A 12,179-nucleotide genomic window follows, 5' to 3' on the forward strand; every position below is an offset into this window, starting at 1 on the left:
GAAACCCTGTACAGGGTCGCTATGGGTCAGAACCGACTCGACGGCACTTAACAACAACAACAACAGAACAAGATAGGAAGATGCCCACGTAGTGAAACTGGCGTGTGTGGGCTGTTATGATGTCAGTCCACTACATGCAAACATGGATCGCATCTCACCCGTTAAACATGCTGATAGGTAATTGGAAACGTATTTTCGTCAAGTGACAGCTTAGTTAAATGCCCTTTTAGGGCACAATCTTTTGAAACATGGTGTTGTAGGAGAAAATGTAATCCACGTGGCCCCTAGGGGTAAACAGAAGGAACTAGTGGGCTGGCCACTGAGCCTCGCTCCCAGTTCTGCCCCAAGAGACCCTGGGAGAGAGGAGCTGTTGGTAGTTTCCCCACTGGATGGTCCTTGATGGTCTTCCAGGGTTCCCATTTTACTTAACACGCAGCTACACCAGACTCTGTCTTACACCAGACTTACACCAGACAGCATCCTTCTATTGCGAATGGGCTCTGTGGTGGACCCCATTGTTGTCACACTAGAACCTTCTAGGAGGAGACAGCCAGGAACGTGGGTGACGTACCTCTCATCCCTCTCATGTAGTTTAATAACTTTTAAGTTCCAAAAATGCAAACAATGAGCAATAATATTTCTCATCACTGTCTTCTTTCTGTCTGACACATTGCAGGGCTTTTACTGCACATTATTTCACTTAATTTTTTCTTTTTCTTTACTGTGCTAAAATGTATATAGCATAAAATGTGCCATCTCACCATTTTTAAGTGCGTAAGTCAGTGATATTCATGACATTTACCAGGTTGTGCAACATCACCATTATCTGCTTCTAAGACCCTTTCATCACCCCAAGAGACGCTCAGTGATTCTCCCACCTGCCCTCCGCTCAGCCCATTATTTCATTGCCTCTTCTAGCTCTGTGTTCTAGATCAGTCCAGTGAGCTGACCTCCCTGACTCAGGGACTGCAGATCAGTCTGGACTTACCCGTGTCCCCTGGCCTCCATCCAGAGCTCTTTCTGATCCTCCAGCGAAGCTCTAGCAACTTGAGGCCAATGAAAACAGCAGTTGTGCCCTTTTGCTGTTCAGTGCCCTGGTATGAAATAATTTACCAAAAGCAGCCCTCGGAAATGACAGCACTCATTACTGATAACTTTGACCCTCTTGAGCTAGAAGCAACCACATGCTTTCTCCCTGGGTCATTGTCTTTAGGCACCAAGTAGACAGCTTTAGCAGGCAGAAATTTATTGACGAGGCTAGAAGTCAGAAATCAGGGCACCGGCTCAAGGGGACGACTTTCTGTCTCTGGACCCTGGAGGAAGGTCCTTGTATCTAGTTTTTGTTCCTGAGCAGTCCTCTTGCGGCCTCGATCTTCCACCATCGCTGCTTCCTTGTCACTTGTTTAATCTCTTTTTTATCTCAAAGGACATTGGTTTAAGACACACCCTAGACTTTAATTATTCCATTAACTATACAGGCAGCCCATTCCCAGGCATAGAGGTCAGGATTTATAACATGTTTTGGGGGGACACAATTCAATCTCTAACAGATGTGAAAAAGTTGTACTCCATGGTACACCTGGCCCTTAGGTCTGTGAAATGAGCTAATGGTGAAGTGGTCTCACACCTTCACTCTTTGAGGCTTAGCCTGTGAGGTCGGTGTAGATTTGAAAACATGATGGTGGTAGTGATGTTGGGTGACATCCCAATTCTGAAACATAACAAACTCTATATGACACAACAGAACTGCCCCCATAGGTTTTCCCATGGTCAGGGTTCAAATTCACCGGCCACTCCTCAGAAACCTTATACAGGGTCACTATGGGTCAGAACCAACTCCACGGCACAGAACAACAAACAACAATGTTTATGGGAGCAGATTGCTAGATCTTTCTCCCACAGAGCCACTGGGTGAGTTAGAACCACCAACCTTTTGGTTAGTAACCAAGTGCTTAACTATTGAACCATCAGGGCTCCTCCCTTGATGATTGTTGTTATTTTGTTGTTGTTAAGGTGCTGTCTAGTCTGTTCCGATTCATAGTGACCCTGTCTAGGGTTTCTGAGGAGGACCTGGTAAGCTTGGGCGGCTAACCTTGCAGTCCAGTGCATTTACCCACAGCAGCACGCCAGGCCTTCCCCTTGATGATGAGATGGGGCGTTTATTTTTCTGCACATCCTCGTCAGGCCGTGTCATAAATTATAAATGAGAATTCAGAGTGGTTGTTACTAGAAATGGCACGTCTTGTGCTGAGGGAGTATCAGATTGTCCAGAGCCCTACAGGCAGCTGTTGCTTACCTGGGACTAAAGTAACACACCTGTGTGGAGAGTGGGCCATCTCAGCCCATGTCAGAAGCCCGCTTTCCTACTGCCAGGCCCGGCCTCAGGGAAGAACGGGTATACAGACAGTGGGTCGTGAGACCCTTTGGCAGGCAGGAAACAATTCTCTGTGAGCATGGTGACTCAAAACGAATCCTTATCCAGCTGCTAGGACGTGAGCTGAGATTCCAGGAAGAATGGGTCGCTCAGGCAAGCTGGTAACCAGAGCTGGGCACTGGCCTAGGGACAAAAGGTCAAGGAAATCCACTTGTGGCCCTCAGCTTGTTTGGTGCATTCTTGGCACTGGATAATTTCTATAAAATAAAATAAATAGTTGGAACTTGGGATTCCTTCTTGCCTTAACTGTCATAATGATGACTGGAAGACTGGCATCTTGTCCTCTCCACTCGGTCTAGGATACTCAGACGCACGGAGACCACATTGTGTCTGAGTAGAACTGTGCCCCGTAGGGTGCTCACTGACTGATCTCCAGGACTTCCTTTTGAGGCACCTCTGGGTGACTCTTTAGTTCAGAACATGTTAACCATTTGCACCCCCCAGGGACTCCTAGTTTAGGGTAGACCAAGAAAGTGACCATCCTGGGGTCCTACTTGTGAAAAGTGATAGATCTGGAGATGACTCTGGAAATTGAGGTGGCCATCGCTGCCCCTGCCTGCTTCTCATTTCTGAGAAGAGGAGACTGAGTTCATAAACGGACCCTCATTTGACCTCCAGCCCCATGGTGGGTGGTTTGTGCTCATCTTTGTTCTGAGTGATGCACAGCCATGGTGTTGTCTTCAGGAAGCTCAGTGTCTTCATCTTTATTCCTGTGAGCGGGCCGTGCCTGCAAGAAGCATGCGTATGCTTCCCAGGGATAATCAGGCGGCCCCTAGAAATGTGTCCACATGCACACACTTAGCAGGTTTTGTGAAAGTTTTCTGGAAAACATCAAACTCAAGTTAAAGAACCAGGCTTTAAATTATGCCTTCAGTGGTCTGGAGAGAGCGAGAGGCTGATAACCAAAGCTGCTCTTTTTGTTTTATATTTATATCAGGTTTCATGGATTGCCGCCAACAGCCCGGTACAGTGGCTTGTGAGCAGGTCACATGTCGCCTCTTAAGAACCATCTGACAGTAGTTACTGCGTGTGGCTTTTGCAAGGACAGAGTTCATTTCGGTCTTGTTCACCAAGCTGGTCGTGTCCGATGTTCCCAGTGCAGTACCAGACATATAGTGGGCTCCCAGAAACCACTTACTCCTCGAGGGAATTCATCTGTGTGGCCAGCCTGGGTTTCCACAGGGAACCTTGGTATCTAAGGCAGGTTGCAGGATTTCTAGTCTCCAGCAAGAGCCTCTGGAATTCTCTTGGCAGCCTAGAGTCTCCACTTGGTTTGCAATGGGTCATTTTTCCATCATTGGGCTTTTTAATGGTCTTTGCATCTAGCAATCAGTGGCATCCAGTCCTGTGGGCGCTGGTAAGAGTTTGGAAACGTTCCAGGTAACTTGTGAAGCATATACAAGCTGCACTGTCCATTCTGGCTTCAGAGTTCAGGCTGAATTCTCAGTGAGGGACCACTGTGGGCTCCCAGATGTCACTGGGGACATGGGTGGACTCTACATGTTGCCTAACACTCAGAATGTATGCACGCTGCACTCTGCCAGCACTTAAACGCGTCCACAAGCCTCTGTCTACTTGAGCCTTTTCATTTCCTTGGGACTCTGCCAAAGGCAGAAGTCTCTTTGCAGCACGAGGTTTACTGATAGTGTGAAATAGCTGGGCTGAGTCTCCCCCTTGGCCTGCATCAGTCATCCGGACCCTCCCTTCCTGATCCAGAGCGCCCCCTGATTGCTGTGGCACTAAACTCATCTTTTGTTTCTTTGCAGAGTTGGATTATAGAAACTCCTATGAAATCGAATATATGGAGAAACTCGGCACCTCCTTACCTGTAAGTTCTTCTTCCTCAAACCAGTCAGGGGACTTGCTGCCCGTCCCTGCCCTTTGCGCGAAGCCTCCTCACTGTGCAAAGCATCCTTGGGAACTCAGACTCCACCTCAAGGGCTTTGTGAACCAGAGCTTCCAGAGTGCACGGGAGGGTGAATGGGGCTTCCTGACTTCCTTACACTGAGAGAGAGAGCAACGCCAGTCAGGGGAAAAAAGAGAGTTTGGGGCTTTCTAAAAAGAACTTTTTATTTTATTTCCTTTATTGTGCCTTGGGTGAAAATTTACAGAGCACGTTCAACAATTTGGACACATTTTGTTGTGTGATGTTGGTTGCGATCCCCAATGCTCTTCTCACTTCCTCCCTGGGTCCCCCATTTGCATTGCCCTTCTTTCCTGCCCCTTCCTGCCTTCTGGGCTTTGCTTTTGAGTAAAGGTTGCCCTTTTGATCTCCTGTGGCTGATTACTCTGAGGATGTTACGTATTTTATAGGCCCATTTTTCGGCTACAAGGTGATCCCTGGCTGGGTTCTCTTCCAGGCTTGAAGGGTCCGGATTTCATCAGTCTCTTTTTCAGACCAGTAAGTCTGGTCTTTTTTCATTTCTCCCATTCTGTTCAAGACCTTCTTGGTGGTTTTAAAAGATACAACACTAGTTGTTTTCTGCATACAGATGAAGCGTATCTCTTTGGGAGTGAGCCTTTCTCTTCTTATCCATTTTTAGTGGTCATGATAGCAGCTGTCTGTGCGGGGGGGTCCTTCTTCTCAAATGGGCCTCTTGCGTTGCCGGCAGAGACCTGGGGTGCCCGGGAGCCTTACTGGGGATGCTTTGGTCTTTATCTTTGCTTGCATCATTTGTCAATGCTGCGCTGCTGCTTTTACACCACAGCTTGCTGTGGCGAGTCAGACTAAAGGTGGGACAGGGATTTGTATCCATAAACACACCTGATGTGTGTACCACCTCGGCTCTGAGCTGCCTGAGCACAGGACTTATAGAGACCACTTTACTGAGTCTAGCACCCACCCTACAGTCTGACCTCATTCATGTAACTCAGGAGAAACCGTGTCCAGAAGATCCATAGTCACACATCCAGGAGGCTTGGGGGATGCATTTCCACCCATAACATGTGATTTGGGTCCCTCCAGCACGATGGCGATGACGACACCCTGAAGAAGCAGGCTTTGTACCTGATGTTTGATGCGTCTCAGGAGAGTCCCGTCAAATCTCCTCCAGTCCGGATGTCAGATTCACCGACGCCGTGTTCAGGGTATGAGAGAATCCCGAGCCAGAGCCGAGGCCCCAGAGCCTCTGGTCTCCTTGCCCTTCTTGTTCCAGCAGCCCACCTTTCCCTGGATACCCACCCTCACCAAGTGTATAGATAGAGTGGCTTTGTTCGTGGCTGCCCTTTGGACTGTGTTTTGTCAGTTCTCCATCAGGAAGGCGACAGGACAAAACACTGGGAACCCGAATCTCGCTTTCCTCCCCTAGCGAGGGCGTGATCAGACATATGTGAATTCACTTCCCTGTGTTGCCATTTTGTCACATGTAAGATGAGGGTACCAGTCACCAAGTCCTAGGGATTTGGTGAAGGTGGATAATGAGATCAGCAGTTGCCCAGAGCGACTCTCAGATGCCTGTCTCACTAAGCATCCAGGAGGAGGAAACTGAGGTGTTTCCTGGACAACACTGAGCCTGGCACCCACACAGTGGTGGACACTGATTATTAAGAGTGATGTCCACACCCTCCTTCAGCAAAGTCCAGGCTCCAAGCTGCGGGTTGCCTCCTAGGTACGGATGGACAGCGCTCCAAGAATTTGGACTTTCGTGGCTTCTTCTACCTGTTCCTTTTAGTGCACAGGAATGAAAGCTTTTGTTTTCACTCCTGGAACTGATTGAGGACCATGAAGGCCAGCATCTGCCCTGGGTGGTGCAAATGACGATGTTGTAGCCACAGTCAGGGTGTCATTAGGAATCACGAGAAGTGCTTCATGGGTAGCATCACATTCTGTCTTACAGAAAAGGAAACCGAGGCACAGAACCCAGCCACTTCCTCAGGGTATACAGCCAACAACTGGCTGCTTGGCTCCCGGGCCCGTGCCCCTTAGCCCGTGGTCTCTGTTTCCCTTAGCCTGTGGCATCTGCACCTTCTATTGTCAGCAAGCTCTGGGATGGGAAGGACCACTGCCACCTCACACTAAGAAGTCTAGAGGCCCCTTAGCCACTCAAAATCTTCTCCAGTGCCCTCTGGGTGCACAGCCCTGGATCAGGAGCTCTTGGGAGGTTCATCCCAGCTCATTTCAATGGGATTTCCAACACACTGACTCTAAAAGTGCTCTTTGTTCCCTAGGTCAAGCTTTGAGGAGACCGAAGCCCTTGTGAATGCTGGGGCCAAAATCCAGCACCCCATCCCACGAGGGCTGGGCCCCAACCAAGAGCCTCACTCTCAGGTGCCGGAGAAGTCTGCCTCAAAAGATCTGGAGACCATTGCCTTGGGGACCACTTCAGACCCGATTGAAATTGTAAGTAGGGGGCAAGGGGATGAGCTTGGGCCAGCTGGACCCCATCCCCAAGAGAGTGACACTGTCCTGGCCTACCCTATCCCCCACACTACAGAAGCCAGCCTAGGAGCCCCCAACCCTCAATGCATCTTTGCAGTTGTCACCAGTCTTCTGGGGGTACTTTCTTGGCCTCTCCACTTGCAGCCCCTTTGCTTGATTCCTGCCCGGGAGCAGTTGTTAGTCTGTACCCTGCTCCTGCCTCTGCGTTGGCAGCAGGCTGTGCGTGGCAGAGAATGACAGGCAGTGGACACCTCCTTTTGGGAAAAGTTGATTTTCTTGGGCCTCAACTATCAGCAACCTCTTATGTAGATAGATAGATAATGTATTTTACGCAAATAATATGCACGTTACAACACGTAGTACCTCCCTGGTACTTTCGTTTCCTATGCACGCTAAGCGTGTTGTATGTATGTGCGTGTTATTTAAGTGAGTGCCATCGAGTTGACTTTCCTTCATGGCGACCTTGTGTACAACAGGATGAAATGTTACCCAATGTCATCGTCACAATTGTCACCTGTTCAAGCCAGTGCATGTCACTAAGGGACTCCATTGCCCTGGCTGGTTCGTAAGTGTAGACTAGGATTTATCCTTCTAGGTTCCCAACCCCAATAGGTCCTGCAGAACGGACTCTGACAGAGCTGACACACACCATTGTATTTGTCCACCTGCAGACCTGTGTGTTAGAGGAGGGTTTAAGTCTGTGGTCTCCCTATAGACTATGAGACACTTTTGAAAATGGACCATTCTTCTAGGTGACTGATTTTTGTTCATCTTATCTTCCTCCTCGCAATTCTCAACAGGGTTTGAAGCTGTTGGTTTTTAGTGCATTGGTTTTGTTCTTCCGTAATAACTGACCATTCACCTTGTGGTTACAGTAAGGACATCTGGTAGCATAGTGCTTACAAGTCGGGCTGCTAACCCCAAGGTCAACAGTTCGAAACTAGCAGCTGTTCCGCAAGAGAAAGACAAAACTTTCTGCCCCCATAAAGATTTACAGCCTCGAAAACCCTCTATAGGATCGCTATGAGTGGGAGCTGACTCCATAGCACAACCCCACCACCATCCAATATTTACAGAACACTTATATGTCTCTGGTAATACGTTGAATGCTGGAAAAGTAATCATGAACAGATTATTTTTCTAACTATGAAGCAAACAATCTCTCAAATAAACATTGTGAAGAACTTGAAAGCAGCTGCCACAAAGCCAGCTTCTAATTTTGAAGTCTTTCTGATCTACCTGGAGACAATTTTTGTACTCTAAGTCATCTTTCCGTTATTATTTTTTATATTAATAACCTTTACCAAAACCAAACCTCACTGATTTTTTATGTATATACTTGGAGATATTTTCTTGCTAGATTAGGTTTGGAATATCCATCAACTAGTTTGCTTTCCTGGAATCCTGGTGTGGCACTGTAGGATAAGCACCAGACTGTTAACCGCAAGGTCAGTGGTTCAAACCTACCAGTCATTACTCGGAAATCCTATACAGGGTTGCTATGAGTTGGAACTGACTTGACGACACTTTACACAACAGCTTGCTTTTCCCTTGCCCCTGAGATCTTCAAATAAATAAGCCTTTCTCCCAATGATTGGTTGTTGGTTATGGTTTGAGTGTGGGAGGGGAGGGCACCAAGGGCTGTGCTTTGGGGGAGGGGATTTGGGGTTGTCCATCTCAAGGTCCCATTGTCAGCCTGTGAGGAGATCATGGCGCCTTAAGACAGAAAGGTCCAGCCAATCCATGCACAGTCCTTGCCTGGAATCTTTATCACTCTTTGCTCTCCTCTATTCTCCTCCGTGTGCTCTTCTCTGCCGGTCTTCAGACAGCTCCGGAGGGCTCCTTTGTCTCTGCAGACGCCCTCCTCAGCACGCTGGCCCACCCAGCCTCTCTCTGTGGCGCACTTGACTACCTGGAACCCGACTTAGCAGAAAAGAACCCCCCAGTATTTGCTCAGAAACTTCAGGTTGGTAGACCATACATGACCTTTCGGGAGTTTGTCAAAAACCTCAGTAGAAAGTGAACCTCCATGCTCCAAGAGCAAGGAGGCAGGATTCAATGAGGAATGTCTAGTTCCAAGTGAAATATCTTCCTCTCAAAGAACCACGTGTGACGATCTTTATCCAAGACGCCAACGGTCTAAAAATTAGGCCCCAATAGTCATTTTTCAGATGTCTTGCCTAGTCCCTGCAGCCTCGTCTGTGACCTGTTCTCCAAACCGAAAGCCTCAGATCACCCCTGAGCTGAGCTCTTTAGAGCTACCGGGCCATCTCAGATTCCCATTGAGACCACATCTGGACTTGGTCTCACATCTGGCCCCCAAACGATGATCTGATACCGTGCTTCAAATTTGACAATTTAATTGGAGATCCTCTCAACTAGAGCATTTTGAGCAGACCCAGAGAGATGGTTAGCAGTCATTTGAGAGTTGCAGATCCAACTGTGCAGAGTGTTGGCCAACTTTACATTAAAAATACAGAAATCAAAGCACACAGCGTTGTTGTATGCTTAATCCTATTCTAAAACTCACTTCCTACTTGACTGCATAATGCAGCACAACAGACGTTTGGAAAGATGATTAAAAAAGGAAAAAAATAAATTAAATACTGATTTCATGATCTGCTGAGGTGTTAATTGTGAAAGAATCCTGGGGGTGTGTTCCTGCCCCCCACCCCCACCCTTGAACCCCTGTCATAACGCATTTCATGGCGCATTCATTCCTGGATGTGGGAGCATTTACACCCTGTCTTGTTGCATTTCCCCATGGTCTGCTCATCCCCCACCTTGGGCAGGAGGAGTTAGAATTTGCCATCATGAGGATAGAAGCCCTGAAACTCGCCAGGCAGATTGCTCTGGCGTCTCGCAGCCGCCAGGACACAAAGGTACCAGTGTGCTGCCTGCACCCGCTCTGGAGAATGCCGTGTGTGCCACCATAGTCCCCAACAGTGCTTCGTTAACCGTCGGTTGGGCAGGCAACTCCGGGGTCTGATCGATTGGAATTTTCAAAAGGCTAAAGACATAACTCTTGCAGAAATGCAGATGAGCATGTGGCTGAGACTTATTTGACTCATTCATGAGGGAACTAGCTGCTGGCATGGAGGATATAAGAAATGGGGGGATCTAACCAGTAGGGTGACGAAGGCTAGGATACAATCGCACTATTGGATAGGGTACTAGCTGCGGGGTAGAAAGAGACCGTTGGTTGCACAAGCCATTAAAAGCTCTTGCCTACTGACTGAAAGGTGGGTGGTTCAAATCCATCCAGAGGTCACTTGGACAAAAGGTCACTGAAACCTACAGGACACAGTTCTACTTGACACTTATTATGGGTTGCCAGGCATTGTAATCGACTCGGCGAACACGGATTTGGTTTTGGTTTGGAAGGATGGTAATGTGGACCAAATGGAGAATACGAGAAAACTCCTGTATCACATCAGTGTCGTAAAGAAAGCTACAATACTAAGATGGCCAGGTTAGATAGGAGATGTTTGACTGAGGGTTCTCAGCTCCCACAGTCTAGCTCTATGCCCCACGCAGGTGTGACTCGTTGAGTTTCCACAGCCTGAATCCCCCTTGTGTTGGGTGAGAACCCAGTCACACTGACAGTACTAGTGATGATTGGGGGAGGTAGCATGGCACAATAAAAAGCAAGAAGGTGGGCCCTGCAGTTAGACCAGGGCTCGATCCCAAGTTGTGCTCTGCAACTTTGAACAAGTTATTGACCCTCTCTGAACCTGTTTTCCACCCACAAGGAAAAGCTCTACCAACCCCATTGCCACTGAGTCCATTTCGACTCCTCGTCACCAGACAGAACAGGCCAGAGCAGTCCCGTGGGTTTCCAAGGCCACGGTCGTTTTGGAAGTCGTCGGCCACATTTCTTCTCCTGCAGTATGGGGTGGGTACAAGCCACCCACATTTCAGTTAGCAGCTAAGTGCTTAGCCACTGTGTCCCCAGGGCTCCTCCAGCTGTTAGGTGAGGCCAGTGTGTTAAGGGTGCATTAAGGGCAGCACAGGGCCTAGCACATAGTAGGAACACAGTAGAAGAAAGCAGCAGTTGTCAGCTAACATTTCACTTTTGCCTGTTACCTGATCAGAGACTCCCAGCATCTCTTTGCAGTAGACAGACCTGATTCCCATTTTACAGATGGAAAAACTGAGTCACACGTAACCAGCCCAAGATCTGGCTGGTCTCCAGCTGATGGGAGCCCTGCCCTGTCACACTCCACCTCACTCCTTGGCACAGAAGCGGCAGATCTGTTGCCTGCGGGCTCTGCCCACAGGGGCCCCCACATGTGTTTTGCCTGGGCAGTAGCTACTGCAGGGGAACCCCTTCCAGACAGATCTCCCAGTGGCTTGTGGGAGTCCATGCTGGGGACCATGGGACCCAGATAGGGACCAGAATGTAGACACACAACTGTGATGTCCTTGTTGCCAACCCATAGACTTGCTTCAGTCACCTGGCTTTCTCCGAGTGTGTAATGTCAATGAGGGATTCATTTTAGAATGCTCTAAGCAATGAGAAGTTTTATTTCCCAGTAGATCTGGTTCTTGATATCCTTGGGGAGCGGCTTAGAGACAGAATAAATGGGCTAAAGTTTGGTCATTAGAAATATGGTGTCTTTCTGGCCAAGAGACGTTTGGACAGAATTGTATGTGTTTCAATATTCTGATTTCTGAGTATAGAGTGTCCCCAACTCTGTCCTCTGGGTACATGCCAGCGATTGTGGTCAGCAAATATCGATTGTGAACTGACTCCCTGTCGGTTACATTTTGTTCTTGGACTCTATATCCTGATTCTGTTTCACAAATAGTGTCACACGAATCCATCTAGCCCAAGCTGTCTCCTGGTGAACCTCAGAAGTGCCCGTGGAAAGCACTGTTCTATAGGTGTATAGGTAGCGTGCATTAGAGTATAAAGAAGGCACCGTTTTCTCTACCATCGTAACACAAACCACTTTTTATTAGTCTATCAGTGACTTTGCTCATAGAAAACACGTGTGTTTTCCTGCATCTGAGCAGCCCCAGGATGATGCGTTTGCACGAACCCAGTTCGGTTCCTGTAGGTTTCTGTTTCTCTAGATGCTTGTTTGCATCTCACAGTATTGGGAACATCTTCTGGTATACAGAAAGAGAAAACAGCAGCTGGGCCTTCAGTTTGCTCTTTTACAGCCCATAAATTTCAGCTGACGGTGACATAGCCTAGTCTTTTTGGCAGCGTGGTCTGCAACTTGCTAATGTAAAAACGAAATCACTTGCAACAGAAAATCTGATTGAGGAGATGAACTTGCATGGAATATGGTGGTTATATGATTGCTTCTGAGAGCCACTCCCCTTGCATTTCCCTTTAGATGATGGAGTGAGAGCCTT

General features: G+C 48.1%; 1 protein-coding gene across 2 annotated transcripts in view; it reads left to right on the forward strand.

The window, feature by feature from the left end:
* TACC2 (transforming, acidic coiled-coil containing protein 2) overlaps window positions 1-12,179 on the forward strand; it is an 81,218-nt gene that overhangs the window by 51,455 nt on the left and 17,584 nt on the right. The window contains exons 6-10 of one of the 2 annotated variants that reach the window (XM_006831420.1): window positions 4,201-4,262; window positions 5,400-5,521; window positions 6,602-6,773; window positions 8,638-8,778; window positions 9,605-9,694. In XM_006831420.1, the coding sequence (XP_006831483.1) occupies window positions 4,201-4,262; window positions 5,400-5,521; window positions 6,602-6,773; window positions 8,638-8,778; window positions 9,605-9,694 (587 nt within the window). The remainder of the gene's footprint in view (window positions 1-4,200; window positions 4,263-5,399; window positions 5,522-6,601; window positions 6,774-8,637; window positions 8,779-9,604; window positions 9,695-12,179) is intronic. The other variant, XM_006831421.1, reaches the window with a different exon arrangement.

Source organism: Chrysochloris asiatica, unplaced genomic scaffold (genome assembly GCF_000296735.1).
Source record: "Chrysochloris asiatica unplaced genomic scaffold, ChrAsi1.0 scaffold00003, whole genome shotgun sequence".
NCBI lineage: Eukaryota > Metazoa > Chordata > Mammalia > Afrosoricida > Chrysochloridae > Chrysochloris > Chrysochloris asiatica.